We start from the raw sequence: 26,179 nt of genomic DNA, 5'->3' as shown, positions 1-26,179 counted from the left end.
TGATTAGCTGAACACGAATGTAGGAGGCGGGACTCGAGCGTCTGCAAACCAGGAGAAGATCCGCTTCTTTATTAGCATAAATTATTCAGCATCCTTTGTTCAGTCTCGGGACTGCACCTGGACTTATCACAGACCAGTTTGAAAACTCTTAATGAGGTTTTTACCATGGTGGTCATTTATTATTATTATTATTATTATTATTTTTATAGCTATATACAAATGAACTAAAACTTAGAAATTTAATATTTTTAGACCTGTGGCTATAACTGAAAGAATTTGCGCTATCTTTCTTGCAACTTTTGCACGTTAAGCTGTTATTCTCCCTCTTTTCTTTTTATTATTATTATTTTTATTTTATTATTTTTATTTTTTTGTATCGTTTGAAATCATGTGGACTTTTTTGGGAATAGCGAGCTTCACATACGTGTACAAAAAATGCGACGTGTTTGTGTTTCTGCTGGCGAGAACTGCGGTTGTTTTCCTGGCAGTGGGAGCAATACTCACCTTCTTCAGGTACCGGGGTCTAAAAACCCCCCAAATATTACAGTTACCGCTGGAAATCTTCTCAATTCTGCCTTTCACTAATAAAATCATCCACAAGTTAGACATTTATCAAAGAAACAACGCAGCAGGGGCGAACAAAGAGGTAAGTTATTGTGCTGTTTATGATCTGTGTTTAGGTTAGGTTTACATGTTCACCATGGTTACCAAGTCATATAGTTTAGTGTAAATGAATGAATGAATGACTTCATTTTTAAGAAAGACAGCTTCAGGTTGAATCTAAATTCCTAAGAAATCTCAACTTTAACAGATATTTCAAGTTAATAATGCCTCTCGTTTTAACTTTGCTTCTACGTACATTTTATATATAATTTTGTGGCAGCTAGCTATTAGCATTCAGTTGGTTTGTTTATTATCATGCTAGCTAACATGAGACTGATTTGGAATAAAGTTGGAATGTTTTCCCACCATTATACCATCATGTTTTGAGTCTGTCTTGTTCTTTTACTTTCATATTTTAAGTAAATGTACGAGTTTGTACTTTTCTACTTGAGTGAAGCTTTAAACTTTTCCAGAAAATATATTCAACTGAGTAAGCACTTTCACCTGAGTAAAGAATTTCAGTATTTTTTTTAAACTAAAAATATGTGCTTGAAAGCCTTAAAAAAAAAAATTCATTTATTATTGACTTTGTCATTTTTATTTGTATTTTCTGCCCCCTCTGTTGTCTTTAGACTCTACATTATTAGAGCCATTCCCTGAAGGCAGTGAATTATCTCTGACATGGTTTGAAGAGATACATAAACATTCATTAAAACATGCTATCGATTAGCACATTTTAGTTTATAGCCCATGCGTTTTAAAAGTTTGCTTCAACTCAAAAACTCAAAAAGATGTATATATTTTATGACGTGAGCCTGAATTAGTTATCGATAGAAAAGTTCACAGATATTGAACCCGTATTAGGCCGTTGAGGAGCCAGGGATGAAATCTTCAGTGTTATGGTTTTTTGGTAAAAGTATTGATCGTTATTTGTTCTCGTTTTATCCCTCCACTCATGACTCATGAGTAGGGAGGCACCAGGAGGAAACGCGTAAGAACCGATGAAGAAGCAGTGCATGCAGAAAGTACCTCAGAGTGTGCATGGTCTGCTGATCAGGAGACAGACGTCATCATCGTGGGTGCCGGCGTGCTGGGTTCTGCCTTGGCGGCCGTGTTGGCACGAGATGGCAGGAAGGTTACCGTAGTGGAGCGAGATCTGCGTGAGCCGGACAGAATCGTGGGAGAACTTTTGCAGCCAGGTGGCTATCGGGCTCTCAGAGAGCTGGGGCTGGAGGGTAAGCTATAATGGATGACTCATGGAAAAAGCTGTTTTAGGCATGAGATGCTAAATGGATTCACAGATTAATTCTTTACTCACACATTTACACAACTTTCCTTAGGTGCAGCAGAGGGCATGGATGCTCATGTGATCAGTGGGTATGTAGTCCACGACACAGAGAGTCTCTCAGAGGTGGAGATCCCTTACCCACAAGACGAGTGTGGCGTTCAGAGCGGCCGAGCCTTCCACCACGGTCGCTTTATTACAGGCCTGCGACGTGCTGCTCTTGAAGAACCCAAGTAAGCTTCTGATTAACAAAGTGTAGTTAAAAAAAAAAAGGGCTTCAATCCCAGACCTTAGGAGAACTTGCTCTGGTCTCAGCCTGTAGAATTACCATGATGCGCTTCCTGAGCTGAATAAGAGCCATGACTCATGATGACAGGAAATAAAAACATATCACTATATGTATGTGACATGTCACTGACAAACCTGGTCCTGGGGATTTAACCTACAGAGTTATTTATACAGCATAACTTCAGTAGCATCTGCACATTAGGCTGAGGTGTGATCTGAGGGAATGCAGATTAATTGATAGTCTTAAATATGGATAAAATTAAAATAACATGTTATGTTTACTGTATGTTAAACATGTAAAGTTAGGATTGGCCTCAGTCTCAGACGCCCTGTTCAAAGGATACAGCGTGTCTGATATCTTTGTACACTAAACTTGCATAGAATATATAACCTTCCTCGTTACCATTCATTACACCTCAGACTGTATTGCACATGTGCCTAATGTAGTGTTATGCATGTGTGGGAGAAGTGGGCTGAAAAACATGTGCCCAAATGGAGATCAAATCTAAGGTACGTTTCACTCTGTGTACTCACCTGACACAACTGTCACTCACAGGCTGCATGAATCTAGTCGAGGCTAGAAAGAAATCAGCCAAGCCTCACTTCTTCATACAATTCTGTGAAAGTTTCTTATGACAAGTGCTAGTGCTGTTGCATTTAGTTCCACAAAATAAAAAATTCTTTAAGCTTTAAGACATTTGTTAACAGCAAATAATCTGATGTGGATGCCAAAAATGAAACCTTATAATGAAACTGATGTCATTTTATCATTGAAAGACCAATGGTGTAGCCCTGCTAGTACTTTTACATCAGACACCCCTGGTGCGGTTTCCTGTCTTTGCGTGTTGTCTGTAAAGCGGTGAATCTGACAGCTTTTTCATTTGTACAGTGTGAAGTTTGTGGAGGGCACTGTAACCAGTCTGCAGGAGGAGGACGACTGTGTGACGGGAGTTCAGTATCGTGAGAAGGACACTGGGAAAATCAAGGTATACACACACACACACACACACACACACACACACACACACACACACACACACACACACACACACACACAAAAAGTTCTTGTCTAGCTACATTGTTTGCTCCCCAGTTAAAAACATAGTAAATATACCCCTGAAGATATAGCTATGGTCTTTAAGAGTCAATTATGTATGTATATAAGATTTGAAGGTACAATATACAGTGTTATCTTGTTCTCACTAAAGGTACAAAAGATGTACTTTTGAAAGTACCATCTTAGTGTTTATTTCCTGAAAACAGATACACCTATAGGATAACGACAGCAGCTTTTGTTTTTAGACAGCACAGGCACTTCATTAAGTGTTTCAGGTTATAACCAGATACAGAATCCTAACTCATTTGAAAGATTTGCTTTGGAAATGGATGCTTTTTTTTATTATTATTTTTTTAAAATACTGTTTATTAGATTTTCTTCTTTGTAATGACAAAATAAAAGCACAGTTTTGTCCTGGAAAGTATACCTTTTTAAAAAGACTCATACTGGTAGATTTGAGTCAAGACATTATAAGACAAAACAATAAATCAATGCAGTAATAAGATGGGTTTAATTTCACAAGGACAACAGCAGGTTTTTCATTCAATCATCTTCAGCAAGCACTGTATCCTGCTCAGAGTTGTGGTGGATCCAGAGTGTATCCCGGGAACACTAAGTGTGACCCAACAGCCAGTGGATGGGACGTCAGTTCAGTCCATTGCAGGACACCATGCACACACACAATCACATGCTCATTCACACCCAGGCGTAACTTAGCACAGGATAGCCATCTAACAACGTTTTTTTGGAGAGAAAGTGGAGGAAACGGACACAGATGTGGAGAGAACATGTGAAACTCAATAGGATAGAGGATACATGACTGAGCAAGGAACCAGAGCTTCCTTAAATACATTCACACATTGACCTAACAGCACTAATAATATCCCTCACTGTGTTGTTTCTCGGCAGGAGATCCATGCTCCTCTGACGGTAGTCGCTGATGGCTGTTTCTCCAAGTTCCGTAAGAGCCTCATTTCTGGAAAAGTCAAGATCTCCTCACATTTTGTTGGCTGCTTAATGAAGGTAAGATGAAGTGTCTGATAGAATTATAGGCTATTTTGCTTTAAAAATTACATCCTAAGTACTGTATACATGTGTGTGTGTGTGTGAGTATGTGTATATATATATATATATATATATATATATATATATATATATATATATATATATATATATAAATAAAATGGATGGATGTGTGTGTGTGTGTGTCCTCCACTAATAAGAAGGCTGTGAAAATTTGTCTTTATTGTTTAACCTTTTGATCTTTTGTTTGAAAAAAAAATACACAAAAATACTCTGCTCTCATGGATATCAAACACTTGCAAACAAAACACAGGTTTATCCAACCCATAGAAAACCTGTGGGGTGAACTGAAGAGGAGAGTCCACCAGCGTGGACCTTGAAATTTGAAGGATCTGGAGAGATTCTATACGGAAGAACGGTCTCAGATCCCTTTGCCATGTATTCTCCAACCTCATCAGGCATTATAGGAGAAGACTCAGAGCTGTTATCTTGGCAAAAGCACAAAGTATTAACTAAAAGGGTGTCAATATTTGTTGCACACCTATATTTAACAAAGATATTTTTTGATAAACCTGTGTTTTGTTTGCAATTGTATGATATCCATGAGAACAGAGTATTTTTGTGAATTTTTTTTAAGATCAAAAGGTTAAACAATAAAGACATTTTTTTTCACAGCCATAGTTACCATGGGTGCCGATATTAGTGGAGGTCACTGTACATTTATATATTTAATATGCACGTGATTCTGCACAAATGTTGTAGTGATGTAGTGTGTCTGATCCTGTCTGCTCTCCCAGGATTGTCCTCAGTTTAATTCCAATCACGCAGAGCTGGTGCTGGCAAACCCCAGTCCAATCCTGATCTACCAGATCTCCTCCAACGAGACCAGAATTTTAGTGGACATCAGGGGAGAGATGCCCCGAGACCTGTCAGCGTACATGGTGGAGAAGATTTATCCTCAGCTACCAAGTAAGATAGGCTTTTATCTAAATACTTTATCCACTGTACTACAGATTATAGTAGAAATCGAGTAATCTAAATGCACTTGCATCATCTTCCTTTTCTTTTTAGCAACAGTAATGGTATCTTGTTTTATTTGTTTGTCTGTAGGGCATTTACAGGAGCCGTTTATTCTCGCTCTGCAGAATGACCGTCTGAGGACGATGCCCGCAAGCTTCCTGCCACCTTCACCAGTCAACAAACCAGGTAGACTTGTAAGACTGATTAAGAGATTATTCAATTAATTGAGAATATCATTTGAAATACACATACATAAAAGTTTTTTTTTTTTTTTGTAGAAACCATTTGTAGTAGTTTAGCTCATTTATTATTATTGCTTTACAAAAACTCGATTTAAATAAAAATAATTATTCAGCCAGTGACAAGACGAATCATAAGTGCCAGATCAGTGGAAACCACAAAATTTAGTAGTTCTGTGGTCTTACTGTGAGCACGTGAATAATGAATGATATTGTCCCTAACCTGACGGCTATTAAGTACTTCTGGAGTACTGTATCACAGGGAAAAAATGCAGATCTGTATAGAAATATATACCAATTTTGCCTCACACCCTGACAGGAGTCCTGCTTCTGGGAGACGCCTACAACATGAGGCATCCTCTGACCGGAGGAGGGATGAGTGTAGTGCTCAACGATGTCCGCATCTGGAGAGAGCTGCTCAGGAACATTCCAGATCTGTATGATGACAATGCCATGCTTCAGGTAACAGGAGTTTCTCACTGAATGGAAAGAGGGTGTGTTTAATTAAAACCTCCATGGCCAGTAAACATTTTTTTGGAATTCTTTATATTAGGACGCACTCTAAAGAAAACAAACAAACAAAAAATGCAATCACAAGCATGTTTTAGTTTAATGACAATGAGCATGGCTAGCGTTTTAGGCCACACCTTTTTATCAGAATATAGGTTATATTTTTGTTATTGAACAAAATGAAAATGAATGACGGACTTTAAAATGAGATTGAATGAATCTGTTGAAAAGTTCTATGAATGATTCGTGAAGGCTCGATCGCTACTGTTTATAGCTGCTATATGCAGGTGATCTCGTGTAGATTTTTTCCACATTCTCTCCGTTTCGCACTCCAGAGCTTAATGAGTGTTCAGATTCCTCTAGAAAATAATTCCTCCAACTGAGTTTGCAGCCTCTGAAATGAAGGTTTACGAGGAATAAAACACTTCAGGACATGTTGCTACTGGAAATAATAAACTTTTGGGGTAACGGTAACTCTGCTTCACGTTGGCTTACATCAAACCACCCTGTTGTTGATTATTTTCATATAAAGGCAGATACCATAATGTTTATGATGCTTATTTATCAGGCAAAACGATCTTTAAAAAAAAAAAGGCAAAATCTGTGTGCGCGAGTTAAATAAGCTTTCTTCATATGACCAAGTTCACTGCACAGTTTAATGAATCAGAGCTGATTGGAAGAAGGCTATCTATTACATCCAGCACTTACAACAGATACACTATATGGCCAAATGTTTGTGGACACCTGTGCTTGTTGGACATCTCATTCCTTGAACATCTCAAGTCCCCCCACGCTTAGCTGTTATAATAACCTCTACTCTTCTGGGAAGGCTTTCCATTCAATTTTGGAGCGTGGCTGTGGGGATTTGTGCTCATTGAACCATAAGAGCATTACTGATGTCAGGCACTGATGTTAGGTGAGGAGGTCTGGGGTGCACTTGGTGTTCCAGTTCATCCCAGCGGGGTTGAGGGCTCTGTGCAGGACACTCACGTTCTTCCACTCCAAACTCGACAAACCATGTGTTCACAGGGGTATTGTCATGCTGGAACAGGTTTGGGCCTCTTAGTTCAAGTAAAAGGAAATTGTCATGCTACAGCATACAAAGACATCCTTTACAATTGATGGTCAAGTGTCCACAAACTTTTGGCCTTATAGTGTACGTCAAGACAAAAGGCAAATATTGGCCAACAGTCTGGCATATCAGGGAGAATGAGGAGAGAAACGTCTTGTGAACGCACATGATCATGAAATGAAGAAGAAACACGATTAATTTGTTATTCTATTCAACAGGCAAAGAAGAAATTCTATTGGGAACGCAAGTCATCACACTCATTCGTGGTGAACGTGCTGGCTCAAGCGCTTTACGAGCTATTCGCAGCAACAGACAGTACGTCCATGTTGTTAACTGCTGTTATTTTGAGTGTTTCCCTACACCACTCAGATCAACTTTATCAATTTATTCAATAAACTCAAACTGAAGTCACTTGGTTTGAGATCATATAGCAGTTGAACTTACTTACTGCAGTGCCTGCTATTTTGGAGGTCATTTATTTAAAAGAGAGAGGAAAAAAAGTTTTGTTTTCCTTCTGCAGGTTCTCTGCACCAGTTAAGAAGAGCCTGCTTCCAGTACTTCAAACTGGGTGGAGAATGTGTCAGTGGGCCAATAGGTCTTCTGTCTGTGTAAGTAAAACACCCATGATGTAACCACACACTGTCGGTCAAAAGTTTAGACACACTCTGGAGTAACACAAATGGAACTATGGGAATTATGTTATGACAAAACAATCCAAAATAAATCAGGATAATTGAGTATTTTAGCATCTTTAAAGTAGACGTCCTTTTTGCCGAGAATTTCCAGAAATGTATTCTTGGCGTTTTCTCGACCGACTTCTTGAGGAAGTTCCGAGATGCTTTTTAAACAGTATTAAAGGAGTTCACACTGACGCTGGACTCTTTATCGGCTGCTTTTCTGAATATTTTGCTCCGAGTCGTCCCTTTAAAAAAAGATTTTTTGTACTTAAAATGTTCATTTTCTAATGAAATAAATTAATGTTGGTACAATTATATTTTTGTCTACGACACCTATTTCAAACATTTAATCACACACCTTCAGATCAAAAGGTTTTTAAGATCATGAGAAACATTTCATTTGAGTGTCCACAAACTTTTGACCGGAAGTGTGCATAAAACGCTCCCTTTCACTTTCCACGCAGTCTTGGAAGTGTGAAACATTGACAGAAGATTGTGTTTTCTTATCAGGTTAACGCCAAAGCCCATGACTCTGATTGGACACTTTTTTGCTGTGGCCTTGTACGCCACCTATTTCACGTTCAAGTCGGAGTCGTGGCTGATGAAACCAAGGGCCTTGGTGAACAGTGGAACAATTCTTTACCGTGCCTGTGCCATTATATTCCCCCTCATCTATTCAGAGCTGAAGTACCTGGTGTACTGAACCACACTAACAGACATGTGGCCAACCTAAAGACTGCAATCAGACACAAAGGAACGCACTTAATAGCACGGAGCGCTCCAAGAAATGAACCAGCCGTGCCTTTCACCATCACGCATATCTACATTTCTAAACCTCAAATCTGGCTATTCATAACGGTACAGTATAAAGAGCTTGTATCATACATCGACAATGTGATGATTGCCTTTAAAGAACTTTGAATTGGGTGTATTCGTCACTGTTCTTTTATGCATTTAGTTCTTAAAAAGCCAGTTGGAAGAAATCATGGCCCTGATGTTTTAAGCCAGTGCACTGCCACAGCTGTGGAATTCTTCATCTAAAGGAAATAGTTGAGGGAACGTCACACACGTTCACTGTTTTTACTTGTGCCCTCAACACTGCAATTTTTCCAGCGGTCATGAACCATGTGAGGGAAAACCTTCATACAAGCTGTGAGATATTGAGATATATATATATATATATAATATATTTGTGTGTGTGTATATAGATTTTGAATGCATTTGAAGCACCATGTACACTTGGGAAACTGGATCACTTGTACCTTTCCCTTTGGAGTCAAATCCAAACAACCTCCACCTCACCTGTTTGCTTTCCAGAATTAATTCACCTTTGAATAAATAAAACCTTTTCAATGATCTTCGTAACTGTGTACATACATTCTTTTATACCACAGTGCCGTGAAATTCCCGAATTCTGATTTCTGGAACCATCTGTCTGGTCAGATGGTGTTGGTTCACTTTTATTTATTTATTTATTTTAAAAAATGTGACTCACAAATAAGTCCAAACCAAAATAAATGAGCTAAAAATTCAGCTATCATTTCTACAGAGCAGCTGCTCCCATGATTTAAAGATGGAGGAAGTAGAAACGGTGGTCCAGAGGTTCTTCAGAGAACCGAGTCTGTACCTTCTAGTACTACGTTTTCATCTCTCATGCTGGTTTTTCTACTTTTAGTACAAAAGTTCTACATCTTCTGAAGCTGGAGAACTACACAAAGCGCCCACAAGGGGGCAGCAGCAACACTCAAAACACTTCAAGGTTTCTTAAATCTGAAAAGCTGCTGCTGCTTTTTAAAAGGGAAGAATGCATGAGTGTGTTGTCATGGTTACAGATCATGCACTTCTTTGACATCACTTCCCTAATGGCTTCCTTTAATAAACTGTCTCAGTGGAAACCTGCTGCACTCGAAACTCCATTTCGATGTGCGCGTGTGTGCGTGCAAAAGTTTCAACCATGTGGACTTTTTAACACAAGTTCAAAAAAAAAAAAAAAAAGAGAAGGAATGAATAGTTTGTCTCAGGTTACAATAATTTTTATTTATATACTTTTTTATTTTATTTTTTAAACATCACTACATTATATTCCAGCAAAACAGCTGGAGCATTTTGTTCACGCTGGACCTCGTCTGTGACTCCACATGGACAGAACTCGCTGGTGTGGGAAGAGTGATGAGGGTCTGATGAATACCTGCTCTTCATCACCCTCCTCATCCTCCCTCAGCCTGTGAACAGTGAATCTACACACCAACAAAGACACGGCGTCGGGACGAGACGGGTGAGGAGAGAATCGAAACCCCACTGGACTCGGACATTAGATTCAGGGCTTTGGCTACACTTTCCCAACAGTGTAGCAGAAAGCTCTTCATAAACAGCTAACATCTGTTCATTTCTAAACACACACACACAAATTATAACAAAGACTGTACAGCTACTGCAAAGATAGCTGAAAGCATCTGGCTTTGAACTAGATTAAAGTGCTAGAAGCAACCCATCAATCCACACTCTACATATTTGTCTGCTAATAATTATATATTTATATATAGGAACAAATCTACTATTTTAACATGAATTTACAGGGTAATATACTGTACATTATATTGGTAACAGCTGAAATATCAGCACAAAAAAAGATCACTGTCACACTTAACAGCAATATATAATTACATATATATATTTATATAATTTGTTATATAATTATGTACATAAATATATAATTGTCATTATATTTATGAAAAAAAACAAAACAAAAAAAACGAGCTTTTCAAACGATACCCTGAAAAGCAAATTTTTTTTTTTGTCGAGACGTAAAAGCTTTTAAAAGTTTGTTTGAAAGAACGACGGGAAGAGGAGACAAAAAAGACCCCGTCTGGATTATTGAGGTTAACAAGAACAGTAATTTGCATATTCCACAAAATCTATTGCGACACATTACTGTCTACGAACAGTACACACGACCCTCCACACACACACACACACACACACACACACGGAGGAAGCTGAACTCGCACATAAACCCACTGAACAGAACGGTACGACGATGTTTTTTCTTCATAGATTAAGGGCTATGTGCTTTACCGCGGTGAATCTATGATGGTGAACGACAGAAAGACAAATTCACAACGCTCAGATAATTCACTTCAGAAGAAACCCTGCCCGGATGTACGCTCGCATTTTATTTGCTCTCGTTATAGATGCCGCCTTAAATCAAGCGATCCTGTTACCCGTCAAAACGTTTTATTCTCAGACGACACAGGAATGTGTTTGTAGTTACGTCCATTTCTTGTTTCTGTCCATCTCCAGTGAGGCCATTGCATTAGTGACATCCAAGTATGACCTGACGGATGAAGCCTTCTGTCTCGGGCTGTAACAGGTCCATCTCGTCCCAAACCTACGCCAGCGTCACCGTCTGATGTTCAGAGCGCTCCAGTGGTCCCCTGTAACCGGTACATGAACGCTCACTGATGATTGTCACGGTGCGTCTCCGCTTACTTCTGCTCACGTAAACACACCTTGCACTGAAGCTTGGAACAAAGTACACATGGTAACAGCACGAGAAGAGAGAGAGGGAGAGAGTGGTGGGGAGGAGGGGGAGGAGATTTCTGTTAAATGCAGGAGTAACATACGACAAGCATAAAGAAATTATGCTTCTTTAAAACAGGCTTCCTGGGAGCGGAGGTGAAGCACATTAAGGTTTGGGACACTTCTGGCCAGCACAGAGACATCTGGTTGTCTTTCTTTCCCTGACTGGAGCCATCTCTCTCTCTCTTCGCTCTTCTGGAGAGAGAGTGGCCTACTCGAACGACCAGATCTCAATGTCCTGCACGAAAAAATCCTCCTTGGCGGAGAGCATCGGGTTCCCAAAGGTTTTGCACGAGTGACTCCTGCCATGGTAGAGATCTCCGTCCAGCCACAACCCAAATTCACCACTGTAAGACAAGGAAATGGATTTAAACACTTTTTTTTTTTCCCCTTCTCTCTAACTGCTGCGATGGCAAAATTCAGTGGAAGCTTCAACGCTACATGGCAGGTTAGGATCTAGTAACTACAAAAGGTCTACTTAAATAAAATTCCTTACTTACAACAAAAGGTCTGAACAAACAACGAATGAGACGGAATGGTGAGAACAGCTACCTTTTAATACTTAAGCCTTAATGATTAGTCAATGTCTATAAAGGAAACAATTTGACGCCGTTATTTTATTATTATTTTTTTTGGCAGTGCTGCTTCATGTTACAACTTTTACTAGGGCCAAGTCCTGTAGCTAGTTCCTGGTCAAACGAGCTGCCTTAAGCTAAAGACCTTATAAAAATGAATGTGATTGGCTTCAACAGAGGCTCAGCTATGCTGGTTTATGATCAGATCTTTGCCTGATCAGTTGATAAATCCTGGTCTATACATGATTATTCTGTGTGAGACTCTGTGTGTTGAAGCGTTTCTGGCTCCAAGCTCATCCTTTACTCACTACGTTAACACAATATTAGAAGGTTTTTTTTTTTACTACTTGTTTATATGATCTTATAACATGCCTAATAAATACATTTCCAGTCTTTGTCTGTATTCAAAGAATTTGTATTATTAAAAAAAAAAAATTGTAAACATCTCATAGGTGGCAGCATCTTGACTGAGATTACAACACAACAACCTGGGAAGAAAAACCTCTCCTGAACGTGGCATACAAATCAAATGGATCAAGACTACAAAGTGCACCAGAGAACTTGTAGAAATCAGACTCAGACAGGATTTACCTTCCTCCACCAAATGCCAGGGAGTCCATGTCTCCTTTAATAAAGAACATGTTATCACCTGTCCATTTGTAGACCTGAAGGCACAGAAAATTCAAGCAACAATCCATTTCAACGTCGGTATACTGACTTAAAAATAAAATGAAAATTGCACCGAGCTTCATATAAACTGTAAATGAACCACAGAAAACACACCTCGAACTGTGGGTAGAAGGAAAAGAGGAAGGTTTCTCCGGTGCCGTAAAATCCGTCGCTGACTTTAAAAGGCTCTGATGCTAATGCCCCAAACACCTAGACATCACACAGATCACGTTAATGAGTAAATGTTATGGGCTACAATACAGCCTCTACGGGCTACCGAATTCCTCAGTGCATTTCTCTCGGAATAAATGAATTGGCAAAATGCACAAAGGCAATGGATGGATATCATCGTAACAGATAGGGATGCACCGAAATTACGGCCGCCGTAATTTCGCCGTAAAGAGAGAAAAGGCCGAAATCATGAGCCGGAAATAGCGGTTTGGAAATACTTTAAAGTTTCTGATAAGGACGTCAAATTTGTTCAGCGGATATTTCAAGAGGGGGTACGGTGCCGAAGCACTTTTCCACGACAGGTTTGATACACCACCTGAAAACATGACACCCTGTTCAATATGCAGAATACAGCAAAACAACAACAACGACGACGACAGAATAGAGGCCCTCTGCCAGTCTGTGTTTTGTCTGTTGATTTATTTAAAATGACTGTAGCATATTTAAACTTTTTGTATTTGCAAGATGCTAGCCTACAGCTGCCGAGTTCATTACTTGGCTGCTGTGTTGCAGATCGTAATAGTCAACGTTACATTATTTGGATAATTGGATGAAATGTTCAATTGGACCGTTACAGAACTGAATGAAGAATAATATATTTGATCTTGTTTTTGTTTTGGTGTGTTCATTTCAATAAAAAAGTGTGATCGTTTTATAGGTTTTCAATTCGGATTCATTAAATTCATGAAATTAATTAAAAAGTTTAATCTTATTAAAAAAATTTCGAAATTCATTTTCGGCCCAGAATTTTCCTTTCGGTGCATCACTAATAACAGATTAACGTCACACGTCACACGAGAGCAAAATAAATCAAGGTTTCAATCAAAATGCCAACAGAAGGGCGATTAACGCTCACGCTAACCGGTCCCTCAAGCTTCTGTTCATGTCTTTAAAGAAAAGAAAAAGAAAAAGAAAAAAGAAAAAAAAAGTCATGCTTTGGGAGTCTTACCTGCCCGTCACTGTCTTTAACGACGAGGAGCACAGGAGAGTCCTGCCCCTGCATGATCCGGTACAGGGTTTTAATACTCATGCCATGCTTGGATGTGCTGAATGCCAGTGTCCATGGATAGCCTATGGTTCTGGGTGGGAGATGTTTTGCCAGCTGTGAAAAAGATGGAGGCCATCTCATTAGCAGAGGTGGGAAAAAAATATATTGGGCAAATAAATGAATAGCAAACATGAAAAAAAAAAAAAAAAAAAAAATCATGGTAGCGTTCTCAGAGCACAGAAAAAAAAAAGGAAATGGACGGAAAAAATGCGGAAAACGGTACATTGGGGGAATGAAACTGAACACTCAAAGGCCACGGTCATCAGCTCCCAATTACAGTAGCAATAACATTCTAACACCGGCAGGCAGAGAACCTAACCAAGCACGATGCAGTCCCATGTGTACACACACACACACACACACACACACACACACACACACATACCCCAGACCTAGTAATCACTCACAGGTTCACAAACGCATACGTCTTAGAACGTCAAACAGGGGAAAAAATTACTGACAAACCTGTAACGGAACAAAAATTTGAGGATGCTTAAGAAAGCACCTTATTGAAAAAGAAAAAGGGATCGACGAGCTCCTTACCTCCAGCAGAGTGAAACTAGCACTTACTACCAAAGACGGGATCGATGTGGCTCACCTTCTCGATCTGTTCGGCCACCAGGAGGTCGCTAGGTTCACTCAGGTTGGGTTTAAAGGTCTCCGGCTCCAGGCTGGCTGTGATGGATGTCCCATGTTTGGAGTTCACCTCCTCCTTCGTGGTGATCTAGAAGCAGAGAACAAAGTAAGCAAACTGTGCAGCGGCTAATTCGAGAACCTGCATTTCTATCTCGCTTATTTGGGGAACACACTTCTACGTTTGAACCTAAATCTCTTTGGTTTGGTTTATAATCCAACATGAAGGGTATAAATATCCTATATCAAGGAAGCTTGTTTATTCAAATGACCATGCATGCATAGAGAAAAAAAAAAAAGCAAATTAACCAAGGATTTAAACGCAAAGGTGTTTCACAATGACATATTTTAACTAGACATCTATATCTGTCCTAGTTATGTTCTATACCTATCTACACTATCATACTAACTACATATCAGGTAACTGACTAACCTGGATTGCAAGCAAAAGACTCAAGGGACTGCTCTGTTTCACAGAATAGTGCCAAAGACGGAGAGACTTTGCCTCTTGCAGCCTGAACACACTCGGGTTACACACCCCTTGCTTGAATTACCGGCATTGTCCGTGGCAAACAATTGAGCAAACACACTATGGAGCCCTAACTTCCATCCTTTTTCAACCGTACACCCTCCCCATCATCCGCCTTTGCAGACGATATACAACACCGCCCATCTAGGTAATGTTTGTTGCAAGGGTTCTGTAGGACGTGGCGAGTCTATTGGTTTACTCGGCCCACGGTAAATCAGTTCAAAAACAGTGATTCTTACTCAAGAGCTGTGTGGCGGCCTGAGAAAACCCTTCACATGTTGAATTTATTTATTTATTTTTGACTGTTTAGCAGAACAGTGACACGTGATGTGATGTGTTTTTCCCAGACTGTCCACTTTCTCAACCCACGTGCAAACATTTCCATGCTTGCCGCTATACAATTGTGTCCAGCACAACCGTATTGCACTGCCACGCTAAGAAAAACCCAAAAGTACCACTAAGGACACTCAAGCTAATCGATACTAAGAGACTCTAAGAGGAGTTCTAGGTTTCTTTGGGGATCTTTGGCCAGGCACCTGGAGCCGTTTGCACAGCGCACGCAGATCTTCAGTGTTTAGCGCATCGATCCGGCGGTGGTGTTCGCTCAGTGACACTACCTGGTACAGAGATAGGAGGGGGAGGGGGAAAGAAGCCACAGCTGAGCATGGAGAGAGAGCGAGCACAGTAGTGAGCATGGAGAGTGAAAGCAATGCGTGGACACGGCAGCCTTCGGTGAAGAACTGACACAATGCTGCTGAATCAGTATCTAAAACAAATATTATTATTGACAGAAAAATAGGATGCCTAGACTATAAGAGAATTTCTCACGTTGTGGGTTATGTCTAAAACGTGAGCAAGTTTAAACCAAGTGTTTTGCATGGCTGTGTGAGCTGTTTCTCTATACCCCGTTGTGCCAAGACGGCCGGCCTTTGTTAAAAAACAAACAAACAACAACAACAAAAAAAAAAAAAACGAATTCTGCTTAATTTAATTGTTTTCTTAGTTGCATTATTTGCCAGGCTACCGTTGGTCTGGTGGACAGTCATCAGTGATGAAATTACCTTTAACTGCTAGACCGTTGCTATGTCACGGCTTTACAAAACTGGCCAAACAAGACACGTTAATGGCAAGAAAATGCTGGGAATGTCACTAAGAAACAGAATGTAACTGGGTAATTATGCCACATCACCACCTAAAACACAGCTACAAATCACTCAAAGGCACTGGTCAACCTGTTCTCAAGGTCTTTGACTGCAGGGGGGGGGGGGGGGGGGGGGGGGTATACAAACGTAGCAATGATTCCCCCCCCCTCCACTTCATGTGGATGTAGTACAAAAATATCCAAACAGCGAGCTGGTTAAACAGATATTCGTATACTAGAGATCAGGAGAAGAAAATCTGCCAACATGCCAAATTTGAGCCAAATAATTTTTGAAACATCAGAAACTGGCAGGAAATTTTGCCCTTGTAGCAACAGAGATTTAGTCTAATAGAATGATTCATTGTTTTTACCAAACACTATCTCGCTCTCGGACGATCCAGCTCCATCATCACAAATCATTCCATCGGAATTGAGCTACAGCATTCATCATTTTTCATTGCAGGGTTTTAACAGGGTCAGCCAACACTTACAGAGAGCAGACGTCAATACTCAAACCACATTTGTTCTTCCAGGCCTTCTTTATCTGTTTCCTAAATTAGTTTTTTTTTGTGTGTGTGTGTGTGTTTAAACAAGTTAGTGATGAAAGATCATTTGCTGCAAATAGTAGCCTGGCTAATAAGATTCCAAGCATGACACTTCAGAGGGCAAGGAGACTCAAATCTGTTATAGTCCATGATCAGTGCATGATAATCTGGGCATTCATACCTGAGCACACATACTACATGCTGATTATCCATCCATTTTCTGTACCACCATTAACCAACACAGGGTCGGAGGGAGCCTGGACTCAGGGCACAAGGAGGGGGGACATGCTGGACAGGGTGCCAACCCATCAAAGGGCAGTCATGCACACAGCCACAAAATACGGACAATTTAGAGATGCCAATCAGCCTACAACGCATGTCTTTGGACTGGGGCAGGAAACCGGAGTACCTGGAGGAAACCCCCGAAGCACAGGGAGAACATGCAAGCGCTTCGCGCACACACAAGGTGGAGGCAGGAACTGAACCCCCAACCACGGGGGTGCGAGGCAAACGTGATACCACTTAGCCACCATGCCCCCACCGTATGACCCCCCCCCCCCCCCCCCCCCCCCCCCCCATGCAAACCATTTGAACAATAAATAAACTGTCAAATATCAGCTTATATATCAAGGAAGACTAATAGTAAAAGCTTCACTCACTCTCTCTCTCTCTCTCTCTCTCAATGTTCACTACATCTTTTATTACACTATTCTAAAGAGATACTGGTTTAAAGGTATTATATTGAACACTGACTAACATTTAAAAGGACTGCTGGTATATTTCCGGGCATCCCAGGGGATGGGAAACTCCTTAGGTTTAATGCCATGCCCTGTTCAAGCAGATTTCAATAACATGCTTTATAATACTACTCAACATTTAAGTCCCCATAAATCATCATTTAAAATAAAAATATTCTCCCAAATCATATGGATTACAAGATAGTGGATATTATTATATGACAGACAGACATCATGCTGTTGTTCCTTCTCAATATGAACACAGACAGCTGTGTTCCCAAAGCAGCGCCTGTCCATTGTTTTCAAACCTGCAGGTTTAGCTGCTGTGCACAATGTAGTTAACCTCAAAGCTTTCATCCTTAATGACAATACATACCTGAGCAAGCCCAAACCTCTAGGCAAATAATTTTCAGACACAAACTTCTATACCTCTTTCTCTTTAAGAGGGTACAAAACCTTCAGGTTTTACAGGCACGATGAAGACGATAATGAAGATAATGCCTGCACTCAGCGCAGGTCATTACACTGCAGAACAATGTAATCAGGCTAATCAGAAAAGCAACAGTATATTCATTTACGTAGGCAGAAATAAACAATCAATCATGTATGCTGACAATCGCTTATACACTGGAAGGCTCTAGAAAATGTAGCACTATGTATTGGATTTAGATTTAAACCGTAAACAGGCACATGACTGACCTGTGTAGATATATGCATAACATTAATATAAACCTCAGGAAAAATACATATGAGGAAAAAAATGAATGTTTTTCTTAGTTATCAGATTCTGAGTTCATCGCTTGTGCCCTTTTTTCAATCGTGAAGAATTTCTCTCTACCACTTGCAGCACACCTGTCAACAAGGCCAGTTCTAGACATTCAGAGGCCCTAAGCAAAACTTATATTTGAGCCACAGTGGACCAGCGTATAGCGGTGTGGCGGTTACGGAGGTCCTGAATCCAAGTCCGAGGCGATAGGCAATTGCCTACTCTGTCTATAGGTAGCGCCGGCCCTGCCTGCCAAATTAAACGATGATATTCCACAAATTGTGTACACATCTGAGCTGAAGTCATCCATCAGTGGAACCGATGCTCATTGAGCACCGCAGGGTCACCACTGGGAGTTATCTGATGTGTCTGAATGGTAGACACACAGCCAAAAATACACTCATGGACCATGTTTGCTTCTAACAAGCTGCTACTGTAGAGCAGGACATGCCTCTGGGGGCGGGGCATATGCATACTAGAGAGCACTTAATTGGACGAACACAAGACTGGTACAGGATGCATCATCAAAATAGCTGAATCTTTTTTTTTTTCCTGATCGCTGACAAACTATCCAATTAAAACAAGAACCTTTACAAAATTATTACTACCCCCCCGGAATACACAATCCTACTGGAGTCCATTCCATAAATGGTTTAATTATGTACAGCTTTCTTCATCCTGGTCTTGGAGTACTTTATTATTATTATTTTTGCATTACAGCACTACTGAGGCAAACTGATGACTTGAACACTAAAATGGGAGCGTTCCCTCAGGACCAAGCAACAGAAATGCGAACTCAGCACCTTGGGAAAACACTTTCATGGAAATTATACAAACACCTTAATCTGCCTGGTGAACTTTCTCAGTCCTCAGTCTGGCAGCCTGGCTAACTGTCCTAGCGCGCTATGCTAGTCGAGTTTTCCACCCGCAGTTATGGCAACAAACATGAAGGACACGCATGTAAGTTTCTTACAGTATATTAAAAAGAATAATAAACAAACAGCACGTGATGTGGATTTTTTTTTTTTAACCAGCATAAAAATTCGCAACTGTCCGGATATCAACACAAAAGCGTTTGTTTGTTGGGTTTAACTCAGCTAGTCGCGTGCAGCCAAACCCCCCAGCCAGCGACAAGAGCTCGCTTCAGCACAGAGCACACTGCCACGTACATAGGTATACTTAGCAGTGAGCGGCTCCACTTCTTTCACCCTCCTCCTGGAGAACATGTCTTTTCAGGCTGAGGCGCGTTTCTACGCTCACGGTCACATCACTGCCGCCTGAAACCAACTCCTCAGTTTCGCCGACGCCGGAGAAACAAAAACAGCCCAACTCATCACAGGACTTTTTCTCGGAATATGATCGACACTATAATAACCAATAGAATTCCATAGCGAGCACAATGGCTTATCTGATTGGCTCCGACAGAGACTGCGCCCGCCCATCGCACAGCTGACAGCAGCGCACTTAAAGAAACAGCGCGCCTTTTACAAATCCCCACCCAGCGTGTCTGAAACAAGAGTTGAAAGTAGTGTTTATACACATACACACACACACACACACACACACATACACACACACACACACACACACACTTGACATAATTTAAATGAATGCCATGTCTAACATTAAACCTAATCTTTACTTCAGTAACCAAAAGGAAACATCTGTAATTTTCTTAAATAATTTAGTTTATTAAAAACAAACAAACAAACAAACAAACAACCCCCCCCCAATGTAGCAACAAGATTAAAAAATAAATAAATCAGACATTGGTGGGGACATTTGCTCCTCAGAAAGATATTAAAAACATGCGCCCCCCCCCCCCCCCCCCCCCCCCCACACACACAGAGAAGTAAAGTGCTCTCTAAAACTAATGCACTAGAAGGTTCTGCTAGTAGATTAATTATCCTGGCTTCTTTTCATACTTTATCAGTGCCAAAGCTTGACATGTGTGTACACACAAACACACTTCTGCAACCCTAAGGCTACGAGCAAAGATTATTTACCCATTTTATACATAATTAATATCTATCTCAGTGCATTATCACAAGACTGGTCCAAGCTAAAATTCAAAGTAAAATGCCAATAACCGCCTGCACAATCTCAAAAATCTTGCTTAACATTTACACTCAAGGGAAGGAAACTTTACTTAAACTAAACACAAGTCTGCGAGGCTTTGTCCGGTGCACAAGTCACGGAATGACAAATCAATCTGCTTTGTTTCCTACATCATTGATTTACATTAAAATTTAAAGCGCTGCCTCTGTTGCAGTATCGCTTTCTTCATAGGGTGGATTGGTTTCAGCATAGCTCACAGCAGATCGCTACACTACTATTTCCATGAAGACGTACGCCGGATGCTTCTGACTAGATCTTTTCATCGTGCAGCTCAACACAGAGCAGCTCGAAAATAATCGACTCTCCATTTTGGCTTGAAAATGACATACAAGACATGAACAAACGTTTCATAAACATTTCTGTGTAATAATCTTAGTTCTTCTGGAGTGTTCCTTTTAATAATCAGCATGATTTCCTGGCAACGTTTATATCCATTCACTGAACCGGTGACCGATGACGTGTTACGAATGTCTCAGTGACTTGGGTTTCGATTATATTCTTTATATTATATTTACATGCATTTCTCTCTGTGTGTAATCATCCGACATGACGATAGGCTGCATGAATCTACACTCTGGGCTAGAAATAAATGAACCCCTAGCTTAATTTCTTCATTCCATTCTGTGGATTTTTTCGGTTTCCAAAACAATCTTCCTTAAGACATTCGTGAACAATAAATAATGATATAAATGGAAAGAATTCCGCCTTTCATTAATGTATTCATTTATACCAGTCTCTGTACTGAACTTCAGTAATGTTACTGTCACATCCGCATGGTTTAACAAGTCAAACCGTCCATCTATAAACCATGCCTTGGTCTCAACGTACAACAGACGAGCTCATGCATCCAGTGCATACATGAGCTGCTTTGTTAAAAGAAAACAGAACACAATCATGCAAAACACCAGCTTCAAACTCACGGTAAAAAATAATCATATGAGGGGTGGGATTTACTGACCAAGTGTACAAACTAATTTCAGACAGATAAAGTGAACGAAAGCTATGACAACACAGTGTGATGGAAAATGGTAGAGGAGGTACGGGTAACACGTTAAAGTTCCAGGCACCTGGAAGACAGAAACACAGACAAAACACAAAGACACAGAGACAGTGCAAAACACACAGTAAAACGCATATGCAACAAGTTCAACTCATCTCCACATGGCAATGCAGAAGCGAAACGTACTGTTTAACAAAACACAAACACGCTTTAACGTTGTGCACAAAAGTGAGTCACGTCAAAATCAGATCGTTCAGAAGAACATAAAGCTAATTTGAAGAAAGGGCTTGGAGAACAGAGCTGATGGACAGAGGCTACCTCCCACTCCCTGGATGAGGAGTCTGACGTCGTCTGCTCGTTGTCAGCTTCAGGTTCGTCGATTTTTTTGACTACCATGAACCCGGGCTCTCGGCTGATGCTTCCCATGCCGTCGCCGAATGTCTCCGGGCTCCACTGGATGAAGAACAAGTAAAGGTGGTCTGACCTACATGGTGAGATGAGGACATGAGAGCCAGAGAAAAGAATTCGTCAACATGCCTAAAGATGAACCATGAAATCATGCATACAGGCCAAGAGCATCAGTTTAAAAAAAACAAAAAAACCAAAGTGATCTCAAGTAACTTTGACCGTGGTATTTTTGTTGGTGTCAGACGTGCTGGTATGAGTATTTAAGAAACCGTTGATCTCTTGGGATTTTTACACACAGATGGAAACACCCTGTTGATCACAGAGTTCAATGGTCAGGAGAATAGCCAGACTGGTCTGAGCTCATAGGAAGGCTATGGTAACTCAAGTAACCACTCTTTACAAACATGGTAAGCAGAAAAGCATCTCAAAATGCAAAGCTGAAGATGGGAAAAAGACCAGGCAATGGTTTTTATTGTTGTTGCAATCTTCCACTGTCCAGTAAGCCTGTGAGAACCCGATGTGGTCTTCTGCTGTTCTACCTGAAGGGTCAGTGTGTTATGTGTATTTAGATGCTTTTCTGCTCAACAGAGATGCGTCGAGTGATTATACGAGTTATACGTGCAACACCACAACATCTAGTACACGCAGAAGTACGTAGGTATTTTCTATAGACAGATATAATACAAACCAATCACAAGCATATCTACATTCAATCAAGTTCCCATGTGACCGCGCCGCAGTCAGATGAACACTGGGTACTTGTGTTGTATGAAAGGAAGCCATTCTCAGCGTGCCCTTGCATGACAAGAGACAAAGGCGGCGTTGTAATGGCACAGGCAAGCAGAACTGACAGCAAAGATTTGGGAAATTATTTCGGGTTTAAAATGAACCATGCTCAAATTGAATTACGCCGTTTGCACACTTTGGCTTCATTTGCTAGGAACACACAGTTTATGGTTTTTAAGGGGCTTTCAGAAGCTGCTTTATATCGAGAATTAAAAGTTGTTAAAGGCTGAGATTTATGAAATCCTTATCTAATGAAGAGTTCTAGGGTTTCAGAAAAGTGCAGCAAATTATGTAAATAAAGGAACATTAAACCTCAGTGGCTATGAGCTCTATGAGCTCCATCTATTCTATGGGTCTGAATTCTGGGCCTAAAAAAATCCAAATGTTTCTCTACCGGCATATGAATCAAATCCCAACTGAAGTTATATAATTTGCTGGGAAACCAGACTACACAAAACCTCACCCCTGAGTGAAAGTGGAGGAAGAATAAACGAAAGCTGTGTTTGGTGCCAACTCACCTCTCCTGTGGCACGGAGAACCAGTACTCGTGTTTACGGTCACGCTGGGCGTACTGCTGCATGGAGGCGCTGGCGTTGGACACAAACGTCTTCTTCATGGCCTTGCCAACTCGCAGGCACAGAAACCTATGGGACCTGGACAGCCGCCTCTCCCTGGACACAGCCAGACCTGAGACATGGATGAAGGAACTGATGTAATGACTGAATAATTGAACAAAAAGCTGATAAGTGGGTCGGACATTTCATTCTGATAAATGATGCACACACACACACACCCAAAAAAAATCATTCAGAAATGATTCATTCTGGAAGGGAGACTTCATGCTAAATCATGAAATCTATTGCATTCTGTGGGCTTCTGTTTAGCTATACTGTAAGTAAAAGTACATTTTTAATTTTCACTGCATCGTAATCCCGCACTGTCAATAACAGATAGTAGCTGATCTTTAAGAACAATATGTTGGGAAATAGCTGTTGTTTTCACTCACATAGCCTTGTCTGTAGACATTTTGTCTCATCCAGCCAGCACTTGCTGGTCTATCTACTTTGCTTTGATCGCCATCATTAACTGTTAAATGTCCTGATCACCGTCATGTCTTTTCATTAGCATGCCAACACACCCTATGCTTACATCACATAAGTATCAGGGTGGTACAGAAGGTTAGTATATGAGCATTACTACGAGTGCGAGAAAATGAACACAACATGACACCCGGACTGGTATCAGTGCATACCTAGAGAATTTCCCCCGACCCTGAAATTTGCCATCTTAAATCCTATATCGAAAAATCGAGGAACACTCGGTCATAATTTCTAAAAGTATAGTTAGTACAAGTTATAATTCCACCAATCGCATCACTCTTCTAAGTAGTTCAATATTTAACGTTTGTCATACAACTACCGATAGAAAACATGTTCAAGACCAACAGTCTCTACACTGGTTGATGAGAGAGGTCAGAGGAGAATGGCCAGACTGGTTCGAGCTAACAGGAAGGCTACGGTAGCTCAAATAGCCACTCTTTACAAGCATGGTGATCAGAAAAGCATCTCAGCACGCACAAAAGCATCAGGTTCCAGTCCTGCCAGCCGAGAACAGGAATCTGGGGCTGCAGTGGGCACAGGCTGACAGACACTGGATAATTGTAGACTGAAAAAAGACCACCATCTAGAAGACCACCATGTGTTTATGTGCATTGAGATGCTTTTCTGTTCACCGTGGTTGTAAAGAGATGTGTATGCATACATCATCGTGAACTAACAACGTAGCCAATGCAAAATCTATTACATCCGTTTCCTTCCTTCCAAGCAGATCATGTTCAAAGTATAATCTAGCCTTTAAACTATATCCTCATGCTTTTAATATTCTCTTACTCATACGTCCTTTCTTGGAATTTGTATGATTTTTTTCCGTGAAGTCGAAAGGGATATGACGCCAGTGTGCTGTCTTTTTAAATGCCTGCTCTTGTTTTCAGAACATCACATTGCCAAGAGATGAGCAGTTTCCATTAATTCCCTCGAGGAAAGTCATTGTGAGTGAGATAAGGAGCTGGTTGTGACTGCGGCCACCCATCACTATCGCCCAGGCAGACACTGAGACGCCAGCAGAGGGTTTAGGGTTAGGGTTGTGGATCACCAAACATGACAGCAACAGGGGAGTGGAACAAGCATCGGAGACGCATGCTGGAAATCAATGGCTGACTTTACTGCCTTTTAAGAATGGTATAAGACGAGGAACAAAATGGATGACGGGTGTTGCTCGTCTGTTTCAAAGAACCTTTACGCTCCGAGGGAGTTTTCTACATCTAAACCCTTTTCAATGCATCTCAAAGCGATGAGTATGATGATCTGTCAACCACCCACCATTTAGATTTTAAACTGTGCCTCAAATTTATGAACTGGACTTAATTCAGCCAGAATTTAGACGAAAAAAAAAAAAATTCTCTACTGAAAGAGTCAAATCTACTTCACTTAATAAAATGAAAGCAACTCTGCCTGCTAGAAGAGGCAATTATTTCCTCGTTTCTTATTTCCTGTTTGGATCCTGCCAATAAAAAAAAAAAAAAAAAAAAAAAGTCTCTTATGAAATGGAAGTGATACTAAAATGAACTCCTCCTTTCGAAGCCCATCAATGAAAGAACTATGCTAATATGTTTACACACCCTAAACCTTACTTGCTAGATAAACCTCTTTGTTACTCGCCTCTACTCTTCAGTAGCCACCTCAGCAGTCAGGAGCAGGAATAAACCGAGGAATAAACAGCCCACTGCCGTGAGTGTAAAGTGCCACTCTGTGTGTTTTCTCCCACCTAGCAGAAGCAGACTGCACATCCACACACTCGGCAGTGGCTTAAGGCTTAGGTAGACTTTTAACAATCTGATACAGTGTGTTCTACTTCAGGCAGACGAACAGAAGCATACTTATAGACGGGTGACTGAGAAAGACAACGAGTTTGCAGAATTAATAAGGAATAAAATTGCTGTTAAAAGAGAAACACACAGTGAATGCTCACCTCAGTAGAGCAGTTACTTTCCTGCCGTGAAGTGGTAAAAGAAGTCTTTCTTTTCAAGTATTATCAAAACACTCTCTGGACATTTTTCCTCCTACTTGATTTGTTTTAACCTACTAAAACTTCTGAAAGTCCTGAATATCGTCCATCACATTGTCCACAATATGCGATTTAACCGACATACGATTTAATATAAAATAAATCTTACTAAAACAGTTTTATTTAAAAAAACAAAACAAAAAAAACAAACATTATCTGAAAGCATAACAATGTGAATTTATTTTTCTTTCAGCTAAACTGGCTGTACATCCTGATAACCATCGCTACAATAAATGCGCTGATAAAAAAAAAAGAGAACACAAAAACAAAACAAACAAACAAACAAACAAAAACAAAGTCTCTATGACTGCTCTGGGCTTTGTTATCAGCAGCTAAGTATTTCATCACAGTCCAGGTGTATCGGCCAATCAGGAAACTTCTTGGCAAGGAAGCAGTCCTTCCTGCATGCCAATTATTTTACATTTACGTTTATTCATTTAGCGGACGCTCTTATCCAAAGCGAATTACAAATGAGGAAATACATGCAAAGTGATTTATCAAGCAGAGAACAATACAA

The 26,179-nt window shown here is 40.4% G+C and overlaps 2 protein-coding genes across 8 annotated transcripts in view; one reads left to right on the top strand and one right to left on the bottom strand.

The window, feature by feature from the left end:
* Positions 1-195: 195 nt before the first annotated feature.
* Positions 196-11,433, top strand: sqlea (squalene epoxidase a). The gene is made up of 11 exons (XM_017453059.3): positions 196-646; positions 1,574-1,838; positions 1,944-2,121; positions 3,066-3,162; positions 4,143-4,256; positions 5,054-5,225; positions 5,367-5,462; positions 5,835-5,977; positions 7,316-7,412; positions 7,618-7,705; positions 8,285-11,433. Exons 1-11 carry the CDS (start codon positions 389-391, stop codon positions 8,475-8,477), a joined length of 1,701 nt encoding a protein of 566 aa, XP_017308548.1. The 5' UTR covers positions 196-388; the 3' UTR covers positions 8,478-11,433.
* Positions 9,781-26,179, bottom strand: part of oxr1a (oxidation resistance 1a) — a 190,083-nt gene continuing 173,684 nt past the window's right edge. For 6 of the 7 annotated variants that reach the window (XM_017453058.3, XM_017453054.3, XM_017453055.3 and 3 more), the window contains 8 exons: positions 23,058-23,226; positions 21,664-21,829; positions 15,575-15,655; positions 14,475-14,600; positions 13,778-13,930; positions 12,712-12,807; positions 12,520-12,593; positions 9,781-11,700 (listed from right to left, as the gene is read on the bottom strand). In XM_017453058.3, coding sequence (XP_017308547.1) covers positions 11,565-11,700; positions 12,520-12,593; positions 12,712-12,807; positions 13,778-13,930; positions 14,475-14,600; positions 15,575-15,655; positions 21,664-21,829; positions 23,058-23,226 — 1,001 coding nt within the window. In that variant the 3' untranslated portion in view covers positions 9,781-11,564. The remainder of the gene's footprint in view (positions 11,701-12,519; positions 12,594-12,711; positions 12,808-13,777; positions 13,931-14,474; positions 14,601-15,574; positions 15,656-21,663; positions 21,830-23,057; positions 23,227-26,179) is intronic. The other variant, XM_017453056.3, reaches the window with a different exon arrangement.

This window comes from Ictalurus punctatus, chromosome 23 (assembly GCF_001660625.3).
Source record: "Ictalurus punctatus breed USDA103 chromosome 23, Coco_2.0, whole genome shotgun sequence".
In the NCBI taxonomy this organism is placed as follows: Eukaryota; Metazoa; Chordata; class Actinopteri; order Siluriformes; family Ictaluridae; genus Ictalurus; species Ictalurus punctatus.
Note: the sequence above shows the minus strand (reverse complement) of the source record. Positions and strands in the feature narration are given on the sequence as shown.